Below are 27,764 nucleotides of genomic sequence, written 5' to 3'. Positions count from 1 at the left end.
AAGCAATAAAATTATTTTTTAAAAATCTGGGAGTTCCTAGATTAACATATTTTGTTTGTCTTATGCAGCATTAAAATAATTTTTGATGAGATGCCAACCTTTAAAAATATGGAAAATTTACAGAGAAATATGAATATCTAGCTTCTTTTTACAAAATGTAAAGCTCTGGAAACATTGAGATCCCATTCCTACATGATAAAAAAGAAAGGCTGGAGCTGAGTGGAGGCTCTCCTTAAAAATGCTCATCTTCACTAAAGTCTCCTCCTAGCTCAGCACATTTATGTAGATTTCCTCTGAGACTCTATAGGCATTAGAGTTTGCAATATCTGACAGAACTCTGGGACTTGATATTGGAAGTAAGGTTGGGGCCATGGGTATCCAAAAGGGGAGTTTGTACTTTATCAAATGGGCAAGAGGGAGGGTTGAACAGTGTTTGCTGTTACTACCATTGTGTAACAAATCATCCCAAAACTAAGTGGTGTAAGAGAGCAATACTTTATTTAGATCATAATTTTGTGAATGGGCTCAGCTGTGTGGTTCTTCTGGTCTTGACTGGGCTCATTCATGTGACAGGGCCATTTGCTGGCCCAGCTAGTCTAGTATGACCTCAGCTGAGACAGGTTGTCTCTGCTCCATGAGGTCTCTCATCTTCCAGCACACTAGTCCAGTTCATGTCTGGGTAGAGTTCCAAGAGAGGGAATGGAAATTTGTAAGTCCTCTTGAAGCCTAGGCTTGGAATGGCACACCGTCACTTCCACATTTATTGGCCTACGCCAGTCACAATGCCAGTCAAGATTCAATTTGTGGGGAAGTAGGCTCCACTTTCTTTTTTTTAAAAAAATCATTATACTGTGGAAAGTTATAAGCATATTCAGAAGAGAAGAACATATGAACCTATGAACCCATCATCCAGATTCAAGTTAGTAACTCATAGATAATCTTATTTTGCTTTTTTCTTAATTTACAATTATTCCTCCTCCCTCTGGATTATTTTGAATCAGATCCCAGATATATAATTTCATCATCTATAAACATTTCAGTTTGTAGGAGAAAATCTTTCTTTTCAATTGAAATATAATTGACATACAATAATATATTAGTTTCATGTGTAGACTCCACATTGTGATGGCAGGAGCTGCAAAGTCACAGTGCCAAGAGCTGTCAATACAGAGAGAGATATGTTTTTGTAAAGCATCTATCACAGTTATATCAGAGGCATATTTTTGACAGGATTGTTTGGAGGGGAAAATGTTCTACATGACTGGAACTGTTTTCTGTTTGTAACAGTGAAGTGCTGCCTCACTGCACCCAGAAATAACTACATGTCAAAGAATAGGAGAGAGAAATATGCCCAGCTTGTGCCTCTTCCAGCTTCTTGTCCAGGGAGGGACTCTTTAGTTTCAGTTTCAATTCGCAGCTTTGTAAAAGATAGACAGTTTCTCTAAGATTCCTGTGAATGAATGAACAGAAAGTTAGACAAGAGAAGGAAGCTGAAAGCCAAGCTAGAAACACAAATATGTTTCTACACTGCACAATAGTGTAGAAACTGCACTCCTTTTGGTCTGCCTGGAGCCCAAACCATCATCTGCATCCGTGCCTTTGTGATACAAAGTTCCCTCTTACTTGATCAACTTCTCAAATACAAGTAGCTTCTCAAATACAAAGGAGGGGTAAACTCACATCTGAGTGTGAATTAGTTTTAGGCATTAGATTCTCTAATACCAGAAGGATCCTGGGTTGTAAGGGAGTCTAGAAGAGGAAAGAGCGAGGGAAAGATGGGGGGAGGGTGAGAGAGAGAGAGAGAGAGAAAATATAGGCTGCAGTAATCTACCTCCCCAACCCAATTTAGACTAAACAACATCCCTTAGCACAGGGTTTCTGAAGTCCTGTACTATTGATATTTGGGCTGTAGAATTCTTTGTTGTAGGGGGCTGTCCTGTGCATTGTAGGATGTTGAGTAGCACCTAGGTGCCAGTAGTATGACCTACCCCACTCATCTTCCCTGAGTTGTGACAACCAAAAATGTCTCTAGACATAGCCAAATGTTCCCTGAGTGGAAAAACCACTTCTGCTTGTGAACCATAAAGGAAATCTTTCATGAAAGTAAAATAACACATGTGGCTCACAGGTTTTAGATCAGAGAAGACCCTACCATTAACAGAGGGCCGCTGGAAGGGCTCATATGCCCGGCAGTCATCAATGATCTCCTGCAACTGTGAAGGGCAATCTTCACCCAGTGGCTCCTGGTACCGGTCCACAGCTACCAGCTGGTAGATCTTCTTAGAATCATAGCCTGGTATGGAAACAATAGGATGGGAGGCTTAAAAATTGCTCTGGCACTCACACATCTCTCTGGGTGATGATGGCTGGCATCAGACCTAGGGACTTTGAGTACTGAAGAAACAAGAGCTTCCAATGACTTTATTGACCAGCCCACATTGGAGAACAAAGCACCCAGGACAACAATGATGGGGATTTTCTAGTCTATTGGAAAGAGACCCAATCCCAGCACCATCTGAGCCAACCTTCACACTGGTTACCTTCAAATGGGATCTTCCCAGTGGCGATTTCCCAGAGAACAATTCCAAAGCTGAAAGAAAACAAATAAACTGAACAATCATAATGTTTCTGTTTTCCCACACACCTTAGCCATTTCTAGAAACTTCAATGAATTAAAAAAATTTTTTTCTTTATTGATATTAGAGAGAGAGGAAGGGAGAGGGAGAGAGATAGAAACATCGATGAGAACATCGATTGGCTGCCTCCTGCATGCCCCCCACTGAGAATTTGGCCTAAAACCTGGACATGTGCCCTGACCGGGAATTGAACCGGTGACCTCTTGGTGCATGGGTCAATGCTCAACCACTTAGCCACACCATCCAGGCTTCAGTGAATTTTTTTATTGCCACCCAATTCCACTCAATAGAGTAGAGGTATGATGGTCCTTGGTTGTGGATTTTGACTTGGGCTTTCCTGTCCTGTTCATCTGAGTTAGAGTCTGTGCAAGAACACGAACATACCTGTATATTTCAGCTTTTATGTCATATTTATCAAATATATTTTCCAGTATTTGAGGTGAGACATATGCTGTGGAACTGACTCTCTCTGCTCTTTTTGTCTTAGTTGCTTTGCTGATGGAAGTCTGTGTTTTGCTCAACTCAAATCCTGAAAGCTAGATGGAGAGGAGAATTAGAGAGAGAAGAAAACATCACAATCTTGGGTTAGGGATAATGGGCAGGGGTTGGTGCTACACCTGATTGTCAGGGGATAGTCTTTTACCTTTGAAATGTATTTCTAGTGGTGTCTTCTCTCTGTGTGGCTACCCTACTGGATGGCATTATGGGTTCAATGTATTATGGTACATTGACCAAGAGAAACACAGGTTTCTTCTCTATAAAATGGGGCATGAGGATTACTTGAGAATGGTTAAAAAGCACCTGTAAGACTTGGTAAGTTGCAGTTGTTCTAGAATTACTGTATTAGGTACAGGGCTTTCTCAGTTGAGGACTCAACTTCACTAATTGAGGGTGGACAGAGGTACACAGAGCCACCACATAGCTTGCTTTCTCTCAAGGGCATTCCCTCTGTTCTATCTGACCCTATAAAACAGCCAGCCTCTTCCTCTGGATTTTACATGGCAACTGTGAGTTACCCCCATTGACCCTGCATGGCCAACACCATGTTCTTAAAGAAGCCACAGAACAATTAATAGGCACAGATGTTCTCCTTGCTCCATGCACACCTGTCATTAGCACCGTCAGTGCGCAGAGGGCTGCAGCCCCAAACCTGGCTAGATACGCAAATCTAGGGGCAAGGTCAGGAAAAGGATAAGACATTTAGAGAGCTCAGCCCGCCCGGGCCGGTTTGGCTCAGCGGTTAGAGCATTGGCCTGCGGTCTGGAGAGACCCGGGTTCGGTTCCCGCTAAGGGCACGTACCTCGGTTGCAGTTTGTCCCCAGCCCTGGTTGGGTCGTGTGGGTGGCGACCACTCGATGTGTCCCTTTCACATCGATGTTTCTCTCTCTCTCTCTCTCCCTCCCACTCTATCTGAACAAAATATCGAAAAATGTCCTCGGGTGAGGATAAAAATAAATAAATAAATAAATAAATAAATAAATAAATAAATAAATAAATAAATAGCTCATCCCCTTTCCAATGCATGTTTACTGAGCAATGATATCCTCTGACATCTGGCACCATGCTAGATACTGGAGAGGAAAGGCTGAATAGCACATGTTACAGGATGAGGATCATGAGTGATGTAGACATGGTGCAAGCACTTTATCACACCAATGAGGAGGAAAGGCATCTATCTGAAAGGCAGAAAAGACCTGTCTTCTGTTTTTTGAGGGCTGTCCTTGACATTCATGAGGCTGGAAGAAAGAAAGCCATTTATAGATGACAAAGAAAATATTCTTTTAGTATTTGGGAATTGTGGACATCAAGTTAAACCCTTACCTCTTCTGTATGAGAATCTGACTTTTTAGCTCCATTCTCCTGGGAACCTGATAAAAGCAGACTGTTACCTATGCTCCTAAGTAATATTGGTGATGACAAAAAATGATCACTGATTGGTAAAAGTTTATTGACAGGGGGTGTGGGGACTATAAAGAGCTAATAGAGCCCTGGCTGGTTTTGCTCAGTGGTTAGAGCGTCAGCCCGTGGACCAATGAGTTGCGGGTTCAATTCTGGCCAAGGGCATGTACCTCAGTTGTGGTTCATCCCCGGCCCTGGTCAAGGTTGCAATGGAGGCAATCTGTCAATATATCCCTCTCACGTCGATATTTCTCTCTCCCTCCTTCTTCCTCTCTGTCCCTCCCTCCCACTCTATCTGAAGAGAAATAGAAAAACAGCCTCAGGTAAGGATTAAAAATAAAATGGAGCTGATAGAGATGCTGGGCTTTATGGTGAGTCTTATAACTGACATGCCCCTTGTGGGGACACTTGAAGATATGCCTGAGGAGCTGTTAAGGCTAGAGGGCCCCACACCCGCCCTAGGGGAGCCTCTTTCTCTAGCACTTGGGGCAGGGCAAAGAGAATATCTCCTGGAGGACTGTAGGAACAGCTGTGGGGACTCCCACTGGAGAGTAAGATTTGATGCTGCCCTACAGGCAAGCTATGTTTCCTGCATGGTACCCTTCCAAGTGACTCTAAGTGCCAAGTGTAGCCTGTGTCAGTCCTGTGAGTCCAAATGCCTAGTTGGACCTGAGAAGATACCCTGGTGGGTACTGAGGGGACACAGAAGTGGTGTCCAGGCATCTAAAAGGAAACTAATCTTAGCCCATGCCTGCTAAGTGGGCGGTGATGGAAGAAGGGCAGCATAACAGCAGGCAGGATTGAGGATGTCCTGTAGTGGGCATACGGAAAGCTGTCCAGGCAGGGAAAGAATTGAGTTCAGTTCTAAGTTTAAGGCAGAGAAACAAGTAGGCACAACCTTTTTGGGAAACAGGTGTCCCTCTCCCAGCACCAACCAGTCACAAAGGTTGAACTCAAAGAGCCCCCCTGGAAGGCCACGCTCACCTTCACTTGGTAGTCGTTGGTTACCAGGAAGCTGCTGCTGCTGATGTTTCTGTGGAGTTCGGGGGGTTCTGAATGGTGCAGTCTGACATGACAAAGGCAGGGAGCATTAGTGACCTTTACACAGACCTTCCTGGGGGCTTGACAGTTATTACTGGGACAATGGAGGCTGGTCAGTACTATGCCTTCCTTATGGGCAGCTATCCATGGATAGATGGGACAAGGACAGGTGGAAACAAAAATCCTGGACACTTTTAGCTATCGATAAGGGCAAAAGGGCTCCATTGCCCATGGATATTGTTCTGTAGACGGCAGCCAGGAGCTGTGAACAGCAAAGTATGCCAAATGGGGGATGACTACGCAGAGCTGCTAAAAAGGATCAGAGGCCATCTGGATGGGGCACTAACAGCACCCACTATGGTTTATAAATGCTTCTCATAAAACCCACTAGTGCAGAGAGTTAACATTAATTATTAATATATATAAAATAAATAGCTAAAGCAGTATTTCCAAAAGTATGGGATAACAAAAGTATGCAAGATGACACAGTAAGAACATTTTTCTCCTTTCAAGTTCTGATTACATCAAGGAGAAAATCGCAGTTTGGTGTCAGGCATCTTTTTTTTAAAATTTTTTTTAAATGTTTTTATTGCCCTGGCCAGTTAGGCTCAGTGGTTAGTGAACCAACAGGTTGCGGGTTTGATTCCTGTCAAAGGCACATGCCTCAGTTGCGGTTTGTCCCTGGCCCTGGTTGGGGTCCTGGGGGAGGCAACCAGTAGATGTGTCCCTCTTATGTCAATGTCTCTCTCTCTCTCTCCCTCCCTCTGAAGATAAATAAAATATCCTTGGGTGAGATTAAGATATATATATATGTATGTGTGTGTGTGTATATATATATACACATATATATGTTTTTATTAATTTTTTTAGAGAGAGAGAAATAGAAACATTGATGTGATAAACATCAATCGGCTGCCTCCTGCACGCCCCCTACTGGGGATCAAGCCTGCAACCCAGGCATGTGCCCTGACCAGGAATCAGACTGGGACCTCTCAGTCCATGGGAGGACACTGAATCCACTGAGCCACAGCAGCTGGGCTGGTGTCAGGCATCTTTAATACCTATTAAATTAGATATCTGTGAGTGTCTCCTCTGTACAAAGGGAACGTGGGTCTGAACTACAGACCTTTTGGCAGGCAACAGCTGTTCTTTAAAAATGCAATGCATTAGCCCTGACCAGTTTGACTCGGGTTAGAGTGCCAGCCTGTGGACCAAGGAGTCATGGGTTTGATTCTGGTCAGAGTCATGTACCTCAGTTGCAGTTCGAGGGAACCAACTGGTGTCTTTCTCTCTCTCACATCGATGTCTCTCTCTCTCTCTAAAGATAAATAGAAAAATATCCTTGGGTGTGGATTCAAAAATAAATAAATAAATGCAATGCATTATAACAATGTTTTAGTTTTATTTATGGTCACCTATTTGTGGTAGGTAATTCTGTTTTTTGATTTATGGTAGTAATATAAAGTGCCCTTTTACTTTATTTAGATTTTTGGAAAAGTGAGCTGATTTAAAAAAGCAATATTAAATAAATAATAATGGCAGAATTGTGGATATGCTAAAAATCATGAAAATGGTCTGTGAATGACTGACCTTTGGGGACCCTTGGGCTAAAGAAACCATAGAATCTGCATGTGAGAGTAGGGAGAGTTGCCAGGTAAAATACAGGACACGCAGTTGATTTTGAATTTTTCTATAATCAGTGAATTTTTTTTCTTTATTGATTTTAGAGAGAGGAAGAAAGAGGGAGAGAGGGATGGAAACATCAATTGGCCGCCTCCTGTATGCCCATCACTGGGGATTTGGCCCACAACCTGGGCATTTGCCCTGACTGGGAATCGAACCAGCAACCTTCTGGTACATGGGTCGATGCTCAACCACCAAACCACACCAGCCAGGTGATAATCAATGAATTTTTTAATTGTAAGTATGTTCTAAAGTTGCATGTGACATACTTCTACTATAAAGTTATTTATTGTTACTGAACTTCTATATATCTGAAATTTTAGAAGAAGTATATCTCATGTAATATTTGGGATATACTTATATTTGAAAAATCATTATTGCTTATCTTAAATTCATATTTAACTGGGCATCTTGTATTTTTATTTGCTAAATCTGGCAACCTTAAGAGTAAGGCGTGTCCAACTCCATAAGAGCAGCTTGGACATGAAGTTTGACCTTCAATTGTGTGATCTGGAGCTCACTGGGTTAAGTGTCCTTTCTCCTTCCTGTTTTGGGTAAGTAATAAGAGTAAGTAATAAAACAACTTCAGAAAGTGGAGACTATCTGAGGCTTCTGGCCTGTTCTCTCATCATGTCTGGTATTATCAGTAGGGGAGGCAGATTCATTCTGTTCTTCTTGGTACCCTTTCAACCCATATGGTACCTGTATAAGCCTCTGGCTGCCCCCAGGGCCAGGATGATGCGCTCTGCCATTCTGAAGTCCTTTTTCTGATCCAGCAGTTCCCTCAGGGTCCCAAGGTCACAGTACTCCATGACAATGGAGAATTGAGGTGGGGTCACTGACGAAAAGAAGATCAGCCCACTCAGAGGTCCTGCTCTGCAGCCCATTTCCCTCTGTCTGTACAGAGACAGGCTCAGCTCTGCACTGTTTCTCTCCCACCCTCTATCCCCTACAGTTTGCATCTTGACCTCATTGAATGGGTCAAATACTCAGAGTTCCCATACCTCTCAGTGGTAATTGGCATGTCATAATTATATATTTCTCTTAGTTATCTGAATAATGGCTCCCCCATTCAAGTGTAAGCCCCAGAAGCAGGGTCTGTTTTGGTCACAAGGAGCTTAGTAAATATGTGTGGAAGGAATGAATGATGCACAGACCCCAGGCACTGGTAAGGGGAGCTCAGACCAGAATGGAGGTTTCAGGTTACAGGCCTGAGAGGCAACAACTGACACACAAAGAATAAGTCAGTCAATTCAGCTATCACCCAGGTGAACAAACATCACGGGAAGTTTCTCTTTAGTCATCTGAGGCTGTGGAGAAACTTCTAGAGGGGATAAGACAGGAATTACCCTGTGTCCTCTGTAGGCAAGAGCAACAACACATATCCCACAGGAGAGGCCATGCTATGAGAGAAAATGCAGCCACATTAATAAATTAAAATTGCCATGGCCAGTTTGGCTCAGCAGTTAGAGCGTCAGCCTGCAGTCCGGAGAGACCCGGGTTCGGTTTCCGCTAAGGGCACGTGCCTTGGTTGCAGTTTGTCCCCGGCCCTGGTTGGGTCGTGTGGGTGGCAACCACTCGATGTGTCCCTTTCACATCGATGTTTCTCTCTTTCTCTCTCCCTCCCACTCTATCTGAACAAAAAATAGAAAAATGTCCTCAGGTGAGGATAAAAAATAAATAAATAAAATAAAAAATTAAAATTAAAAAGAACCTGATGCATGAGGTTTTTGGTAAAGGGGCAGGTTAACTGAGTTTTTAGGTTTGATCTATACTAATGGTGATCAAGGGTAGATTCCTTATTCTGATCAGTCAGCTTTATAATGTTTTATTGCAACAAAATGCATTCATCACTCATGCCAGCATCTGAACAAGAACCCCTGGGTTCCCAGTGTACTGGGAGAAGAGGATGTGGCCACATTAGTGCAAACCAGCCCTTGGGCTAAAGCTGATTTCAAGCCTTTGTTTCCTGAAAGAATATGGGAACCTGCATCTTGGGATGTAAAAAAAAAAATTAACACTGATAATAATAACACTGTGCAGATTCCATTCTTTCAGCTGTTCTTTTTTTTTTTTTTTTTTTATCCTCACCCGAGGACATTTTTCCATTTTTTGTACAGATAGAGTGGGAGGGAGAGAGAGAAGAGAGAGAGAGAGAGAGGGAAACATCGATGTGAAAGGGACACATCGAGTGGCTGCCACCCGCACGACCAACCAGGGCCAGGGACAAACTGCAACCAAGGTACATGCCCTTAGCGGGAACTGAACCCGGTCTCTTCGGACCGCAGGCGGACGCTCTAACCGCTGAGCCAAACCGGCCAGGGCTCAGCTGTTCTTTAAAAATGCAATGCATTACTACACAGAAGATATATGACAGACCACCAAAAGGACAATTCCCAGAAGCACTCTACCTTTTTCATCAATGCAAATCCCAAATATACGCAGGATGTTAGGAGAATCAAATTTCTTCATGGCTTTGATCTCATTATTGAAAGTAAGCCTCACTGTTCTATGAGGATAGAAGGGACAATTAGGATTTCAGGACTGAAAGGCTCCTCTGAGAACATTAGTGTAGGGACCATCTGTGTATGTGTGGGCGTGAGGGATTGTGAGCATCTCCTGGGGCAAGAACTGGTGCTGTGATGAGCTTAGCCACTGATGGCACAATGTGGAACCTCTCAGAGGTTTGGTAGCAGAATTAGCATGTACGATACATGCTACAACATAGATTTACCATGAAAATATCATGCTAGGTAAAAGGAGCCAGACACAAAAAGGCCACATACCATATCATTCCATTTATGTAAAGCATTCAGAACACACAAATCCACAGAGATTAGTAAGTGCTTAGAGCTAGAGATGGTGGGGGTGACGATGTATGGGGCATGACTGCTAATGGCTATAGGGTTTCTTTCTGGAATGATGAAAATGTTCTAAAACCACTTTATGGCAATAGTTGTACAACTCTGTAAATGTATTAAAGCCATTAAATTATACACTTTAAATGGCTGAATCTTCTGGTATGTAAGTAATATTTCAATAGAGTTGTTAAAAAATTCTATCCTAATCAAAGTCTCAATGTGTATGTTGAGGAATGTGATATTTACTTAGCTTAGTCAGCCTCAGAAAGAAGAGTCAAGAGGAGGGAGATATCTTACTAGATGTTGAGAATTACTACAAAGTGAAAACAAAACAAAACACAGTGTTATCAGTGCAAAGACAAACTGACCAATGGAATACATAGAGAGGTCAGAGCCAGATTCATGTATAAATAGAAACTTAACATACAATAAATGTGGCACCACAAATCAATGGGGAAGAACATTTAATAGATGGTATAGAGAAAATGGACTCACTGTGCAGATACAAATAAAACTAGGCCCTACATAATATCACATACAAAGTTGGATTCCAGAAGGATTAAAGCCTAAATGTGAAAAATAAAACTGCAAGTTAATAGGAGAAATCTAGAATACCTAGGAGTGGGGAAGGGCACCTCAGGAGCACGAATAATAATGTAAAAGTTGGGTAGAATTGATAACATCAAAATTTAAGATGTCTGTTGAGGAAGACCAACAAAACTATAGAAAATGTGGCGAGAGAAGACCTTTGCAATATCTAAAGGTTAGAAATGATTAATTTCCACAACATACAAGGATCTCCCACTAGTTGACAAGACAAAAACAGCAACTGTGACAGAAAGAAGGACAAAGGATATGAACATGCAGTATGTAGTGGAAACCCCCAAAATAACTAAAAGCCATATGACTAAATGTTTGATTTCATTAGTAACCAGAAATGCAAATGAAAATAACTATAAGATGTTACTTTATAACCACAAGGATGAAAAATATTAGAAAGCTAGATAATACCAAGGGTTGGTGGAGATATGTAATTACAGAGCTCTCACGTTGCTGGAGGGAGTACAAGCATAGACAACTCATTTCTGAAGAGTGACCTGGAAGTACTCAGTTAATTTCATATATGCATACCCTGTGATCCATTGATTCCTCTCCTGGCAACACAGCCCAGAGAAATTCTCATACAGGTCCATAAAGGGATACTTATGGTGGCATTATTTTTGGTGGGGGCAAGCTGGAAACAGGTTGGGTTCCATCACTGGAAAAACAGGTAAAATGTGGATCTACACCACAGACAGCAGTCAGAAGTAAAGGGCTACAAGTGTAGTACATGTTCCATGATGCTGAGTGAAAAGGGTAAGAATTGTAGGCAACAGACATTGGTGAAAATTAAAAATGCATACCATACACAGGTAATAACAAACATTTTGCAAGATCACACACAAAGGAAATACACTTTATTGTCTGTAGGGGGTGGGGTGGGGAATTGAGAAATAGGAATGGAAGGGAATAAAGTTTTTAAAATAAGTAAATATATGAATAAAAGAGAGAAGTTTCTAGAATTGAAGTTGGAAAACATGCATTTCAGTCTAGGCTCTGCAACTTAAGAGTAGAGGGAAAATCATTTAACCCTTTGGGGCCTGTTTCCCCCACCTAAAAATGGAGACAAGCCTCTCTTCTTGGGGAGTTATAGAGAGGAAGTGAAATGGTACATGAGAGAACTATACAAAACGACTTACCCAATGTTTTTGGCCTGGACGTTGTTGAATACTTTTATGGCCACTGGAGATTGGTGATATTTTCCTTTAAAAACTTTGCTGAATTCATTTTCCCTTTGTAGGATCCAGTCGGATTCTGAAAGCTCCTCCTTCTTAATCTCTTTGATTTGATATTCTGAGACCCTCTTCATCAAATTCTGTACGTCTGACCATAGGACAGAAGGAAATTGTCAATGAGTTAAGGAAGGTGTCCTAAGGGAAGAGGTATCTTAGTAAACATTGAGAGTGGGAAGTCCTACACCATGAACAAAGGTGGCTCTGACAGGAGCGTCTGATGGACTCATCCTGGGGGACAGGTTCCAGTGCCTGTGAGTGACCAGTAGAGACACAGCTTGATGGTTAACAAAAATGTGTCATGTACTTCCTTGTCAAATCCTGTTTGTCTCTGCAGCCTAAACCTCCATCTCAATCCATCTCTCTCATTTTGGAGTCCTCCCTACTCTTACTGCCACTTGAACTTGGCACTTGAACATTCAGCATCTTGTCTAGTCATTTCGGTTCTAATAGTTAGATACATAGTTCAAGCTCAGTAACTCCACTGCTGCAATTCACATGACTCTCTTTCCTCTCCCTTCCTCTACCCTGTGGCTGTGAGCTCCCCAAAGGCAGCATCTTTCTCTGCATTTTACTTTCCTCTATCTACAAGGCTCATAAAGCAGTTACAGATTTTTCAAATGAGTGATGATTATTTTAAATTGGATTTAAATTTGTTCTTGAAAAGTCAGCAAATGAAGCCCCGATGCTATGTAGAGGAAGTTGTCAGCACTTGGACCAGTGCTAGTCATGAGCACATCCCAAAACCTGAGCTGTTTCTAACCATCCAGCCCAGAAAATGGGCAGTGGTGGGGTGGGGGCAGACTGAAGTTCCTGGTAAACAAATGATTTCTGGTTTGGGGGCAGTAAAAAGCAGCAGGGCACAAGGTAACTCACAGTGGCTCGAGGTCTCTATGATTTTTTTCATGTTGGCCTCCATGATTTTTTTCACATCATTTTTCAATTGCTCCAATGAAGCTTCAATATTTTCACTTCCTGCAGAAAAAAGAGTAGCAAATACTCAAAAATAGAAATGCTAATTAAAAGTACACTGAGCCCTGGCTGGTTTGGCTCAGTGGTAGAGCGTCAGCCTGAAGACCAATGAGTCCCAGGTTCGATTCCAGCCAAGGGCACTTACCTACGTTGCAGTCAGTCATCCCTGGCCCTGGTCAGGGTCATGCGGGAGGCAACCAGTTGATGTGTCTTGCTCACGTCGATGTTTCTCTCTCTCTCCCTTCTTTTCTCTCCCTCTTTCTATACCTGAAGATAAATATCCTCGAATGAGGATAAAATAAATAAATAAATAAAAGCACACCGAGATTTCATTTTTTTCCCCAAACCTATCATATTCATTGCAGTAGGAATTACTACTACTGCTTTCTATTTCTAAGCACACAGTAAGTGCCTTGAGGCATGGTCATGTGACTTGCTTTGCCCAAGAAATGAAAAAAATATCAGGGAAGTTTGTGTCAACATAGAAGTGCCACAGTACCGCCCTGGCCGGTTTGGCTCAGCAGTTAGAGCATCGGCCTGCGGTCCGGAGAGACCCGGGTTCGGTTCCCGCTAAGGGCATGTACCTCGGTTGCAGTTTGTCCCCGGCCCTGGTTGGTCGTGCGGGTGGCAGCCACTCGATGTGTCTCTTTCACGTCGATGTTTCTCTCTCTCTCTCTCTTCCTCTCTCTCCCTCCCACTCTATCTGTGCAAAAAATGGAAAAATATCCTCGGGTGAGGATAAATAAAAAAAATAAAAAAAAAGAAGTGCCACAGTACTGAAAGTTCCTGGAAAGGACAGCTACCTTAGAGTCTGTTGGACTTTGCCTGAATAAGAAATAAACGTTCCTTTCTTTAAGACACTGAGTTTTTGGCCCTGGCCAGTTTGTCTCAGCGATTAGAGCATTGGCTTGTGGACCAGGAAGTCCTGGGTTTGGTTCCTGCTAAGGGCACGTACCTCGGTTGCAGTTTGTCCCTGGCCCCGACTGGGGTCATGTGGGTGGCAACCACTCAGTGTGTCTCTCTCACATCAACGTCTCTCTCTCTCTCTCTCTCTCTCTCTTCCTCCCTCTCTCCTTTCTGCTTTATCTGAAGATAAATGCAAAAAAAAAAAAAATTGTCCTTGGGTGAGCATTAAAAAAAAGACACTGAGTTTTTCTATTTAAAAAACTTTTTTATAGATAGAGTAGAAGGGGGAGGGGAGAGAGGGAGAGAGAGAGAAACATCAATTGGTCACCTTCCACATGACCACAACCAGGGCCAGGGATTGAACCTGCAACCCTGGTACATGCCCTTGACTGGAAATTGAACGTGAGACCCTTTTGGTCCCCAGGCTGACACTCTAACTGCTGAGCCAAACCGGCCAGGGTAGGACATGTTTTTTTTTTTTTTTAAACATAACATAATCTAATCTATCCTTATTTATATACTCAGAAATACATTTAAAGTTTAATAAAAACACTATATAGGATGGCCAACCATCCCTGTTTTCCCAGGATTGAGAAGTTCTGAGGACTTGGGAGCTTCAGTGCTAAAACCAGGACAGTCTCTAGTAGAGAAAAGTGTGGAGAAACAGGTAATCTCACAGATTGTTGGTAGGAATGAAGGAATGATATTTGTATAACCTCCATGGAGGACAATCTGGCAATCACTGTCAAAATTTAAAGTGCTCAGCATGGAGAAAATAAAGACATCTGTAAAAAAAAAAAAAAATTTGAAGTGCCCATACTCTTTGACCCAGCAATTAGACCCACTTATAGGAATTGTTCTTAAAGATATCCTGAAATATATACAAAGATGCTTACTGCAGGACTATACACAATTGTGAAAAATTGGACACAACTTAAATGTCCATCAATAAGGAGCTGCTTAAATACATCTGGTTCATGTATACCAAGAAATACTAGACAAATCTATAGAAATTAATATGAAAAAATGTTCAAGATTTAATGAGAGAAGCAAGAAGCAGAACAGTGTGTTTAGGATCCTACAGATTGTGTAACAATTACAACAAAATCTATATACTTAACTATCTAGAAGGCTATTGAAGAAACTGGTAGGGGAGATTGTATCTGGGAAGGAAACAGGTCCCTTGAGGTCAAGAGTGAGAGGGAGCCCAGCCAGTGTGGCTCACAGGTTAGGTGTTGACCCCTGCACCAAGAGGTCACTGGTTCAATTCCCAGTCAGGGCACATGCCCAGGTTGTGGGCCCAATCCCCAGTGGGGGACATGCAGGAGGTGGCCAATCAATGTTCCCACTCATCGATGTTTCTATCGCTGTCTCCCTCTCCCTTTCTCTCTCTCTAAAATCAATAAAGGAAAAATAAAAAAATTTTTTAAAAAAGGAGTGAGAGGGAGATTTACTTCTCATGCTGGGCCCTTTTTGTACCTTTTATACTATGTGAATATAGTACTTGATAAAGATATTCTTTAAAAACTGAAAAGCTGCCCTGGTCAGTTTGGCTCAGCGGTTAGAGCGTCTGCCTGCAACCCAGAGAGACCTGGGTTCGGTTCCCACTAAGGGCATGTACCTCGGTTGCAGTTTGCCCCAAGCCCTGGTTGGGTCCTGTGGGTGGCAGCCACTCGATGTGTCCCTTTCACATCGATGTTTCTCTCTTTTCCTCTCCCTCCCTCCCACTCTATCTGAACAAAAAAATTGGAAAAATGTCCTCGGGTGAGGATAAAAAAATAAAATAAAAATCTCGGTTCTTCAACCAACAAAACTGAAAAAAAAAACAAAAAAAAACCCAAAAACAAAAAACAAAACAAAACTGAAAAGCAAGACCAGAAAGTAAATCCTGTCCTCCAAGTTCATGACACCAACATGCCTCTCACCTCCACCAGGAAGTGGACCAATAAGTGCTGAAGATAAGGAAGGCTGGAGGCCAATCCTGTCTTTCAGCTGGGTCAGCCTCAGCACACATCCCTCCCCTGCCCTCCAATCCCTGATTGTCTTTCACCTTGTTGAGAGATTACAGATGCTTCACTTTCCCTTATCCAGAAAAGGGCCCATTTTGCCCACAAGTCTCCTCCAGACCCAGTTTATCCTGTGTGAGTGTCTCCTGCTGACCTGATTGGGGATGGACCACCTTCCACATCAAGTGGTAGAATAATTATTCCACAGCCCTCCAATGCCCAGAAGGTTCATGCAAATGTCCTTCACTGTCTCCTCACTTCCCCTCTCTCCACCCACTATCCTTACAAAAGGGAAGAGTTTAGAATTCATATCACCAGAATCTGCAAAGTCATAAAGAGGCCACATTTGTTTCCATCCTTCCTCTCTGTTCCCTCTTCTGGTGGCCTGGGCTCCAATGTCCACGCCCCTACTCCAACCTAGCCCATGTTTCATCCCCTTAGAGCTTTGTCTTCCACTAAGTCCACCTAGTTCAAGGGCCACTGTAGTTCAAGCCACTGTCATCTCTTACCTAGTCTCAAAGTGGTCTCCTAAATGAGCTCACATTTTTCACTCTTGCCCTCTAGGGTATATTGAATTATTGGTCCCAATTCTTCACTCCTATGTAGTAGTATATACATTCACAGCCTGGCCATAGTTTTATATAAGCACACTGTACTTCCCTGTCCCTTCATGTTGGGCTTGGCTATAGCAATGGCTTTGAATACTGGTGGATAGAAGTACAGGTTTGAAAGGTGCTGGCACCGTTGGGCTTGCCTTCTTGCAATTCTGCCGTAAGAACATTCTCCAGGTACTCGCTGCTTCTACAGCCTTGGCTCCAGAATGAGACACATTAAACGGAACAAAATTAGACCTGCTGCCTGGAGCCACGCCCACCTGAGATCAGAAGAACCCCAATGGACCCACAGATTTGTGAGCAGGAGAATTAGTGACTATTGTTTTAAGCCTGTGAGTCAGTGAAGCAACTAATACATATCACTACACTCCATTGCCACATGACAGCCCAAGTAATGTTCTTTTAATACAAGTCAAATCATGACAGGCCCACGTTTAAGGACCTCCCTTCACTGGCTTCCTATGACTCTTAGAATAAAATCTAAATTTCTTATCATGCCTCCATGGCCCTGCATGACCTTGCTCCTGTATCTTCTGGCCTCCTTCCCACGTTCATCTCGTACTACTCTCTCTTCCATGTCTGCCCCACCAAAGCCATCCTGGCCTTCTGGTGGTTCCTTGCACTTGCCACATTTATTCCCATCTCAGGGCCTTTGCATCTCATCTTCTCTGCCGGGAATTCTCCTCTTCCTCATCTTCACGTAGCTTGCTCCTTCTCATTATTCCAGGTGTCCATTCCAATGTCATCCAGTCAGGGAGGCTCTCCCTGAACACTCAGTCTGCACCCAGTCGATTTCTATTTCATTGCCCTGCTTATGACTTTCACTGCCTTTAGATAAAATGACTTACTTAGCCCTCTATCTGCATAACTTATGTTCCACGAGGGCAGAGATCTTGTCCGTTTTGCTCTATGTTGTATCTCAAACACTTAGAACAGTACCTGGCATACAATAGGTATAGTGATGTGCCTCATAACGATGTTTTGGTCATATATGCTGGACTGCATATATCATGTGGTCCATAAGATTCTAATGGAGCTGAAAAATTCTTATCACTTAGTGACATAGCACAGAACATTACTTATGTGTTTGTAGTGATGCTGGTCTAAGCAAACCTACTACGCTGCCAGTCAAATAAAAGTATGGCACACACCCTGGCTGGTTTTGCTCAGCGGTTAGAGCGTCGGCCTGCGGACCAAAGAGTCACGGGTTTGATTCTGGTCAGGGGCACATACTGCAGTTGTAGTTTGGTCCCCGGCCCTGGTTGGGGTTGTGTGGGAGGCAACCAATCCATGTGTCTCTCTCACACTGATGTCTCTCTTTCTCTCCCTCTCACTCTGTCTGAAAATAAATGGAAAAGTATCCTCGGGTGAGGATTGAAAAAAAAATTATAGCACATACAATTATGTACAGTACTTAATACTTGATAATAAATGACTAGGTTACTGGTTTATGTATTTACTATACTATACTTTTTTATTATTTTAGAGTGTACTCTTTCTATGTATAAAAAAAATTTACTGTAAAACAGTATGCCATGTTATGCCAGCAGCAACCTCATATATCTTGTGTTTACTGGGTCTCTTGATTGCAATATATTCTCTTGTGCTTGACTTAACCTTGTGTTGATTTGTACAGTAGCATGCTGTACAGGCTTGTGGCCTAGGAGCAACAGGCTATACCATCTAGCCCAGGCGTGTAGTAGGCTAGACCATCTAGGTTTGTGTAAGTGCACTCTGATGTTCCTACATCGACGAAATCGCCTGATGACACATCTTAGAATGTATCCCTGTGATTAAGTGGCAAATTACTGTACTCAATTCATGTTTGCTTAGTAAAATAATTAGTTAATTCTTCCTTCTGGGTAATTTACATATTAACAGAAGATCCTGGAAAAACTAAGGCTGGAAGGAACTAGTTTCTGGAATTCCAGGTACCATATCAAAGAGAGAATGGAGCCCTGGCCAGTTTGGCTCAGTGGCTAGAGCATCGGCCTGCAGACCAAAGGTGTCGGGTTCAATTCCTGGTCAAGGGCACGTACCTGGGTTGCAGGTTTGATCCCTAGCCCTAGTCAGGGTTGTATAGGAGGCAACCAATCAATGTGTCTCTTTCACATCAATTTTTTTTTTCTCTTTTCCTCCCTCTCTTCCACTCTATCTAAAAAATCAATGGAAAACCATCTTCAGGTAAGGATTAACAAAGAGAGAATGGAGAGGCAAAGAATACATTAATATCAACATCCCACCCTCTCTCCCACTCTGGCTTGCCCAAATTTTACCAGCCCCACCGTATCTGGGCCCAGGGATGTTAGGAGTTCTGAGTCACATGAATAAACACCTGCTCAAACCTCTTCAGCCTTTCTGCTCCTTTGGTAAATCAAAATAAAACTAAAATGCCCCCACAAACACCCCCTACCCTTCCACCTCCATCCCCCACACAAAATAAGCCTTACCAGTTAGACTTTGGAAGACTTGCCAATCTTCCTCTGCATCCTGTTGATCTTCTTGTTCCCAGCGTGCTTCTTGGTTGATGCTTGAAGAAGGCACCCACGGATACACCTGAAGCAGCAGTGAGAGCTCCTTCAGGACATCGTTCAGCCTTCTGTTTACGTCTTTAAAGAGTCTTTTGTCCTTCCTTGATGTTAGAATCTTATGGACATAGGATTTATTGCTAAAGTCATCCACCTGCTTCTTAGCTTCCTTTAGGACAGCCTGGAAGGTGCTCAGGGCAGTGGTCATCTCAGTGGACAGGTTCCTCTCTCCTTGGGCCTGAAGCCTTTGCAGAGGCTGCAGCAGGCCTTGGATGCGGCTCCTTAGACGCTGGCACTGTTTCTTGCAGTCTTGCATCGTTTCGCATTGTTTGTACACACACGTGCCTAAGGAGATGATGTCCTTCAGTATATCCATACCTGGAAGAAACTGATGGAATTTGTTAACATCCCAAAATCTCCTGCATATTTACTACTGGGCTAAGGAAACCTCAAGGGTGCCTGTGATTTAAATGGCTGAGGATGTCTTCCCACAATTTCATGTAAGGTAGAGATGGCTTGCTGTCCACCAAAATCTGTTCTGCCTTCCATAAATACAGACTTGTGGCTGGGAAGTGTCGGCCCACCTAGGACTATATTTCCCAGCCTTCTTTGAAGCTTGATGTGGCCATGTACCTAGGTCTCACCAATGGGGTGTGAGTGGATATGATATGTTCTATTTTGGGCTGAGGCAGGTTTGTCTCCTCTACATACTATCAGCTGGATGATCTACAGGTGATGAAGCCCCAAGAAGGAAGGTGGAGTCTCAAAAGGAAGAATCCTGGATCCCTGAATCATCACTTGGAGGAGGGTTGCTCACTTGGATCATTTGCCATGGACTGTTAAGTGAACGAGGAATAAACTTCTATTGAATTTGAGCCAGTATATTTTGGGGTCTATTCATTACATCAGTTTAGCCTATTCTATCAAATATATCCTGCCAAAGTATATGGGTGAATATAGGATGGTGGGTGGGAAAGCTCAGGTCCTGCCTAAAGAAGGTAAGGGTTACCCGACGAGAATAAAGTGTCCAGTGATGGAAGATCTTCCAATTTTGAAAGAGCAGTCAGAAATCTGGATTTTTTTGTGTTGTTGTTGTTGTTTATCCTCTCCTGAGCATATTTTTTCATTGATTTTTAGATACACTGGGAGGGAGGGAGAGAGAGAGAAACGTTGATTAGTTGCCTCCTGCACGCACCCCAACTGGGGCTGGGATCGAACCTGCAATTCAGATACATGCCCTTGACTGGGAATTGAATCCATGACCCTTTGGTATGAGAGCTGGCACTATAACTACTGAGCCACACTGGCCAGGGCAGAAATCTGGATTTTTATGACAAATCTCTGTATTTAAAATCTTGCAACCAACCCTGGTTGGGTAGCTCAGTTGGTTAGAGCATCATCCTGATATATCAAGGTTGCAGGTTTGATCACTGGTCAGGGCACATACAAGAAGCAACCAATGAATGCATAAATAAGTGGAACAACAAATCAATGTTTCTCTCTTTCTCTCTTACTCTCTCTCTGTCCTTGTCTCTCTCTTTCTCTCTCTCCAATCAGTTAAACAAAATAAATAAAATCTTTCAACCAAGTAAAAAATGTTTTACAAACTGTGCATTCCAACACTGTGTGGGTTAAATAAAACATGTCTGCCAGCTGGATATTGCCCATGAAGCCACAATTTGCAACCTAGGCCACAGTTTGCCAAGGATATCCAGGATTGTGATAGAAGTTGGCATCTGTCGATCTCAGCTTTTCCTTTCTATTTCTTTTCCCAATGCTTGAGCATCCCTAGCTCCTTAGTGCTCGCCCCCAGCCCTCTCGTTGTACTTTTAGCAAGTTGTAAATTTGTTATAGCCTACCCATTGGTCTATGCATCAGTAAGACTTCATGATATAAGTGCTGTCCCTGTCAGAGGCATTTGCACTAAAGACTTGGGGATTTTCCAGGGCTGGAGGAATTGTGGTGGACATCTGTGTTGCCTTCACAACACCCATTTCCCTACTTCCTATTACTGCCCAGATTTTAAGTGGCTATCTGCTTCTCCCCCATTCAGCAATGAGTTTATAGGGAGCTGGCCCCACCCCTGGTTCTAGGGATAAAATTTGATGTATCCAAGCTAGTGGTTCTCAACTGAAAATAATTTTGCCCTCCACGAGATTTCTGACCATGTGTGAAGACATTTTTGATTGCCACAACTGGGGGATGGGTACTATTTACCTCTAGTAGGTAGATGTCGAGGTGCTACAATGCATAGGACAGCCCTTCCACAACAAAGGATTATCTAGCCCAAAATGTCAAAAGTGTTGGGGTTGAGAAAATTTGGTCTAAGCCATCAGACAATTCTTAAGAGCTTATCACAGTGATAGATTCAAAACTGGGCACCTGGGCTAACCTGAGTGGAGGGAAATGTTTGCTGGGGAGATTCCTGGATCCCCTAAGACAGCCCAGGAAGCCAGCTTCTAACTCTTTTTTTTTTTTTTTTATTAATCCTCACCCGAGGACATTTTTCCATTTTTTGTTCAGCTAGAGTGGGAGCGAAGGAGGGAGGGAGGGACAGAGAGAGAGAGAAACATTGACGTGAAAGGGACACACTGAGTGGTTGCGACCCGCACAACCCAACCAGGGCCGAGGACAAACCGCAACCAAGGTACATGCCCTTAGTGGGAACCAAACCCAGATCTCTGGACCACAGTTCAATGCTCTAACCACTGAGCAAAACTGGCCAGGGCAGCTTCTAACTCTCTCTTTGTCTCTCTCTTTAATCTGAATATAAGTGTGTGAGTGAGAAAGCATGGAGCCCCAACCCTAAAGCCTCAGGATGAGGCAACCTATAAATGACAGAATGCAAAGAAAAGGAAAGAACCTGAGTCCTCGATGACAACACTGAGCCAATGGTTTGAACTGACCCTGCAGTCTACCCCATTTCTCAATTATGTGTTTCATGAACCAATAACTTTTCTTATTATTTAAGCCAGTTTGAATCATGTTTGCTGTACTTGTAACTAGAGGCAACAGGGTTCAGTAATGAATTATGATAATAACGATGATCACAAATCTCTCTATTACTAACTATATGCTAAGTGCTTTGGAACCAGGAGTTCACTGTTTTATAGATAGAGATACTGAGGCTCAGGGAAGTTGCATTTTAAAAAGTACAAAACCATTGAAATAGTTTTCAAAGTACTTTTAAACAGAGTTCATCTCAACAGCTCAATGAAATAGGTGGGACACCCATTATCACCATTTTACAGATCAGGTTTTGTAAAAAGACTCAAAGGATCTCACACTACCCAGTTATTGCCAGTTGCTAAGCAGAGGCCTTCAAGACCATTTCCTGGGACCCATGAGAACAATGGGCTTTACACTTTTCTCTGGTCCACTGGAAGCAGAAGCAGATGTGAAAGTGTTGCTCAAGGAATCTTGCGGATTTCAACTTCATAGCTTCAAGTTCCAGTTATCTTATTATCAGCTTCATCAAAAAGCTACATCTCGCCCTGGCTAGTTTGGCTCAGCGGCTAAAGCATTGGGCCACAGACCAGAGAGTCCAGGGTTCTGTTCCTGCTAAGGGCACGTATCTCGGTTGCAATTTGTCCCCGGCCCCAGTTGGGGTTGTGTGGGTAGCAGCCAGTAGATGTGTCCCTCTCACATCGATGTCTCTCTCTCTCTCTCTCTTTCTCCCTCTCTCCCTCCTGCTCTATCTCAAGATAAATGCAAAAATGTCCTCGGGTGAAGATAAAAAAAAAACAAAAAACATTTCACAGGAGAAGTGATGACATGGTATGAAGAAAAGCACACAAAACAAAGCTTGAAGAAATGAAGAGAACTGTTATATTTCTGGCTGTGAAGATTTAAAATGACAAACCTGATAATCCTCAAATTTAAACCCAATTTAATGCAAATCCAATAAAACTCCCAATGGTATATTTTGGTATTGAAACTAAATGATCCTAAAGTTAATATCAAAGAGGAAATTAGTAGGGATGACCAGATTTTTAAAAATAAATAAATAAAAGGACTTACTAATAAGATGAACATACATTAAAATTGTAATAACTGAAATTGCTTAGGGTTTATGTATATATTAACTCAACAATGTGAATTTCTAGGAAATTATGCATAGAAAAGCTTATATGTGCATAGATAGATGGATACTAAAGCTGCCAACAAGGAAGGAAAAAGTTTACAATTTTTAAAAGTGAAAAATCTTTAAATGGTACTAGCAATATAAATGCATAAATGATCTAATGCAATTTCCTCTTCTCCTTAAAAAAAAAAAAAGTCAAGCATATCAGGTATCCTTTTCTGATGAGACATATTCTTTCTCCTTGTGCCTAAATTGGACCCCAGAAAAGGAAGAGGGCATTACCATTAAGTACTGGAATAGTCTACTTCGGCAATTTACCCCACACACAACCGGAGTTCGTCTGTCTAGGGTTTCTTGAACAGCTTTTCAGAGCAGGTTCCGAGGCCCCTCCGACCCCACCCCACGCCCACTCCACGTCTTTGGCAGAAGGCAGGCCGAGACCTGGGCAGGCAGCTCTACTCTCAGAGCCCAGGAAGCAGAAACGAAACCAACTCTGTCCTGAGTTCCACGAAATCGAACAATGGGTCACCTCACCTCACTTCCCTTACTCCCCCATCTCCCCTTCCAGCCCAGGGATCTGACTGCGGCCCCTCTGCGCCACAGACCGTGCCCAGAGAGGACCCCAGACTCACCCTCGTCCCGCTGCAGGCGTCCCGCCTGTCCCGTGCACAGTCCCCGGAAGCCCACTCCGCTGATCAGAGCCTGCCTCACGGCCAGGGGAGCAGTCTGTGGATGAGAGCCGCCCCCCCCCCCGCCCCGAACTTACTTGGCGACCGGAGTCCCTGGGCTTCCTTCCGTCTGGTGGCCCACACTCTGCACTCCCACGTGGGACTCGACAGGACTACAGCTGCGAAGGGACTGCTGTTTCCTTCCGAAGTAAAACCCGGGTCGGGGCTGTGCCCGAACCGTCCCCCAATCAGCTTGTTGGAGGGCTGTCCGGTCCTGCGTCTTCCAGGCGCCGCCCCAGGGCTGGCTTGCCTGGGAGCCTTTCACTTGGTTCTTGTCACCAATGGCTCAGATGCCCTGGATCCCTAGGCAGTTCAGAGCAAAGTTTCCTTTCCTCCTCCTGGTATTCTCTTCCTGCCCTTCCCACACCCTCCAGGCCTTCCCGCATTTACTCAGCAACTATTTATAGAGTACAGTAAGTCCTCACTTAACAGCTCCCTATAGGTTCTTGGAAACTGTCTTTACCGGAAACCACTGTATAAGGAAACTGATTTTTACCACTGGCTGGATAATATAAACAAGAGTTAAGTCTCTACAGCATATTTCTGGTCACGAAAACATCACCAAACTTCTAAATAAACACCCAAACATTTCTAGCATTAAACATTGGAATAAATGTGAACTCTACATATATATGAAAGATTAATAAAAACAAATGGAATCATTATTTTCCAACCTGCTTATTCCAGTTCAAGGTGGGGTGGCTGGAGCCTTTCCCCAAATCTCAGGGCACAAAGGTAGGACCCACCTGGACAGGATGCCCAGGATGATCTTTCATCGCAGGGCGCACTCACACACACACCACACTCACTCAAACTGGGACAATGTAAACACACCAATTCACCTCACCTGCACATCTCTGGGATGTGGTGTGGAGGGCGGCTGAGCCAAGGTCTCTTGTTGATCTTGTGGTGTTTGCAAAGTTCTCCCAGGAACAAGCCCCTGTGGTGTTTGCCCCTCCTCAGATCTGGTTCGACTAGCAAAGCAGTTTGCAGTTCGAGGCATAGTGGTGCCGGACCAGGGACATGAGCACAGAGGAACTTGAAGCGGAGGCCAGGAGACACTCCTCCAGTGTGCACGTTGAGAAATGAAAATAAGGTAGGGGAGCACAATTCACTGATAGCCAGGTGTAATATATGGGGAATTCTGTGTCACAAGAAAGAAATCTCTATGTGTCCATGTTAAGGGCTATAATTAAGGCTCGAGGATGCTCAATAAAAAAAATATATATCAGCTCCTCGAGTTTTTATTTTTATTTTATTTACTTATTTTTTTATCCTCACCCGAAGACATTTTTTTTTCCATTTTTTGTTCAGATAGAGTGGGAGGGAGGGAGAGAGAGAGAAACATCGTGGCTGCTACCCGCAGGACCAACCAGGGCCAGGGATAAACTGCAACGGAGGTATGGGCCCTTAAGGGAACCGAACCCGGGTCTCTCTGGACGGCAGGCCAATGCTCTAACTGTTGAGCCAAACCAGCCAGGGCAACTCCTTGAGTTTTTAGAGTGTGTGAATGAAACTTGCCATTGGTTTCCTGATGAGGGGACAGTCAACTTGGAAACCTGGGAAAAGGCAGGGAAGTGCCTGCGAGGCAGATACACAACAAAAGGCCCGAACAAAGTTCTGGTGCAAACATTTACTCTTTGGTCCCTAATTAGAGATTGCCTTGATCCTATGCAGGAGTCTAATATGGCAGGGGGCAGGGTATAGTAAAAGACTTGATGAATGCTGAGAAAGGCTATGGGTCCTTAAAGACTCCCCCACCACCTTCTGCTCCTCCACCTGCAGTTGTGGGAGAGGTCAATCCCCCTGATGAGACTTTACCCCCCAGAGTATGAGAGAGAGCTAGAAAGAGAGGCGGAGCAAGATCCGCGGCACTGCACCCAGGAAGATTCAGATGAGGAGTCTAATTTTACCTAAAATTTTGCAGAATTGGCTCTTACCCTTTGACCATCCCGAGGGGATACAGGGGCTTGGCCTAAAAAACCTCTAGTGCCCCTGTGTTCTCTCCCTTACAGATGGGTCTAAGAAAGACAAGACAGATTCTGTTGATATTTCTAAGTTTCCCACACACTATTCTGTCTCATGCCCTAAGTATACATTAACCAACTGTGTAACAAGAAATAATAAGTATGATGATGTTTTAATTCTATATCAGCCCTCTTTTGTTATGCTCCCTACCAACATATCAGGAGATTGGTATCATGAAACTAGGCTATAAGCTTTAATTGAGATTAAAAACCAATTGACTAGCCATAAAAAAAAGTTAGGATTGATTATTTTTGGCATTATCACTATTGTGAGTCTTATTGTTTATACTGTAACTGCTTCATTAGCCCTGACTCAAAGTATACATAATGCTCAATTTGTGAATGATTTAATTCAAAATACCTCTGCTGCTTTGCAAAATCAAAAAAATATTAACACCAAATTAGAAGCATAATTAAATGTTTTGGAAGCCGCAGTTATCGGGCTAGGAAATCAAGTTGAGAGCATTAAAGCTCGACAGAAATTGCTTTGCCATGTGGCTTACAGTTTTATCTGTGTTACTTCAGTCCCATATAATAAAACCCAGCGGGCCCTGGCTGGTTTGGCTCAGTGGTTGGAGTGTCGGCCTGCAGTTCAGAGAGACCCGGGTTCGGTTCCCGCTAAGGGCACATGCCCCAGTTGCAGTTTGTCCCCGGCCCTGGTTGGTCATGCGGGTGGCAGCCACTCGATGTATCCCTTTCACGTCGATGTTTCTCTCTCTCTCTCTTTCTCTTTCTCCCTCCCACGCTACCTGAACAAAAAATGGAAAAATATCCTCAGGTGAGGATAAAAAAATAAAATAAAAATAAAACCCAGTGGAACCGAGACAAAGTTAAGTTATACCTCCAGGGAATATGGACTCATAATAATATCAGTCTTGATTTACAGCAACTGCATAGACATATACAAAATATCCAAAATAGCCATGATGATATTATTAATCAAACACAACTGGCTAAAGAAATTTTAGATGAGCTTAAGAATTTCAACCCTTTTAATCTTCTTAAACATACTGCTTGGTACTTGTTTGGATTTGTTATTGCTCTAATAATACTGTTTTTGTCTCCTGTCAGTCAGCTGCCGGATCTTTCAAACCCAACTCAGAGGAGTCCAAGTAGATGTTCACTGCATGCATTTAAAGACAGAAAAGGGGAAGATTTAAAAACAAAAAAAGGGGAAGATTTTAAAAATAAAAATGGGGAAGATGTGGAGGGCAGCTGAGCCAAGGTCTCTTGTCGATTCTGTGGTGTTTGCAAAGCGCGTCCAGGAACAAGACCCTGTGGTGCCTGCAAAGCTCACCCAGGAAGAAGACCCTGTGGTGTTTGCAGATCTCACCCAGGAACAAGACCCTGTGGGGCCTGCAAAGCTCACCCAGGAACAAGACCCTGTGGTGCCTGCAAGGCTCACCCAGGAACAAGACCCTGTGGGGCCTGCAAGGCTCACCCAGGAACAAGACCCTGTGGGGCCTGCAAGGCTCACCCAGGAACAAGACCCTGTGGTGCCTGCAAGGTTCACTTAGGAACAAGACCCTGTGGTGTTTGCAAGGTTCACTTAGGAACAAGACCCTGTGGTGCCTGCAAGGCTCACCCAGGAACAAGACCCTGTGGTGCCTGCAAAGCTCACCCAGGAACAAGACCCTGCGGGGCCTGCAAAGCTCACCCAGGAACAAGACCCTGTGGTGCCTGCAAAGCTCACCCAGGAACAAGACCCTGTGGGGCCTGCAAAGCTCACCCAGGAACAAGACCCTGTGGGGCCTGCAAAGCTCACCCAGGAACAAGACCCTGCGGGGCCTGCAAAGCTCACCCAGGAACAAGACCCTGTGGTGCCTGCAAAGCTCATCCAGGAACAAGACCCTGTGGTGCCTGCAAAGCTCACCCAGGAACAAGACACTGTGGTGCCTGCAAAGCTCACTCAGGAACAAGACCCTGTGGTGCCTGCAAAGCTCACCC

The 27,764-nt window shown here is 43.6% G+C and overlaps 1 protein-coding gene across 6 annotated transcripts; it reads right to left on the bottom strand.

Annotated features, from left to right (window-relative positions):
• Positions 1–489: 489 nt before the first annotated feature.
• On the bottom strand, positions 490–24,142 carry MLKL (mixed lineage kinase domain like pseudokinase). Of its 6 annotated transcripts, none has more exons than XM_036275928.1 (11): positions 23,829–24,142; positions 18,901–19,366; positions 12,829–12,927; positions 11,860–12,043; positions 9,671–9,768; positions 7,962–8,097; positions 5,520–5,601; positions 3,021–3,172; positions 2,541–2,590; positions 2,153–2,293; positions 490–1,450 (listed from the first exon to the last, which is right to left on the bottom strand). In XM_036275928.1, the coding sequence occupies exons 2-11, from the start codon at positions 19,352–19,354 to the stop codon at positions 1,407–1,409; spliced, it is 1,440 nt and encodes a 479-aa protein (XP_036131821.1). In that variant the 5' UTR covers positions 19,355–19,366; positions 23,829–24,142; the 3' UTR covers positions 490–1,406. The 6 variants fall into 6 exon arrangements, with proteins under 6 accessions (XP_036131821.1, XP_036131822.1, XP_036131823.1 ...); XM_036275929.1 differs by having other exon boundaries at positions 18,901–19,356; XM_036275930.1 differs by lacking the exon at positions 23,829–24,142 and adding an exon at positions 23,695–23,818 and having other exon boundaries at positions 18,901–19,356.
• Positions 24,143–27,764: the final 3,622 nt, after the last annotated feature.

The sequence above is a fragment of the Molossus molossus genome, unplaced genomic scaffold (assembly GCF_014108415.1).
Source record: "Molossus molossus isolate mMolMol1 unplaced genomic scaffold, mMolMol1.p scaffold_m16_p_21, whole genome shotgun sequence".
Classification (NCBI taxonomy): Eukaryota; Metazoa; Chordata; class Mammalia; order Chiroptera; family Molossidae; genus Molossus; species Molossus molossus.
The sequence above is the reverse complement of the archived record's forward strand: the minus strand, read 5'-3'. Positions and strand labels throughout refer to the sequence as shown.

Bases quoted from the DNA above. Each gene is read 5' to 3' on its own strand.
- MLKL (XM_036275926.1), bottom strand. From the start codon at position 20,105: ATGAAAAAATATGCTCAGGAGAGGATAAACAACAACAACAACACAAAA. The intron at 19,357-19,987 runs GTAACCCTTACC...AGTTTCTTCCAG, and splicing joins GGACACTTTATTCTCGTCGG to GTATGGATATACTGAAGGAC. The intron at 9,769-11,859 runs GTAAGTCGTTTT...CTATCCTCATAG, and splicing joins GTCCAGGCCAAAAACATTGG to AACAGTGAGGCTTACTTTCA.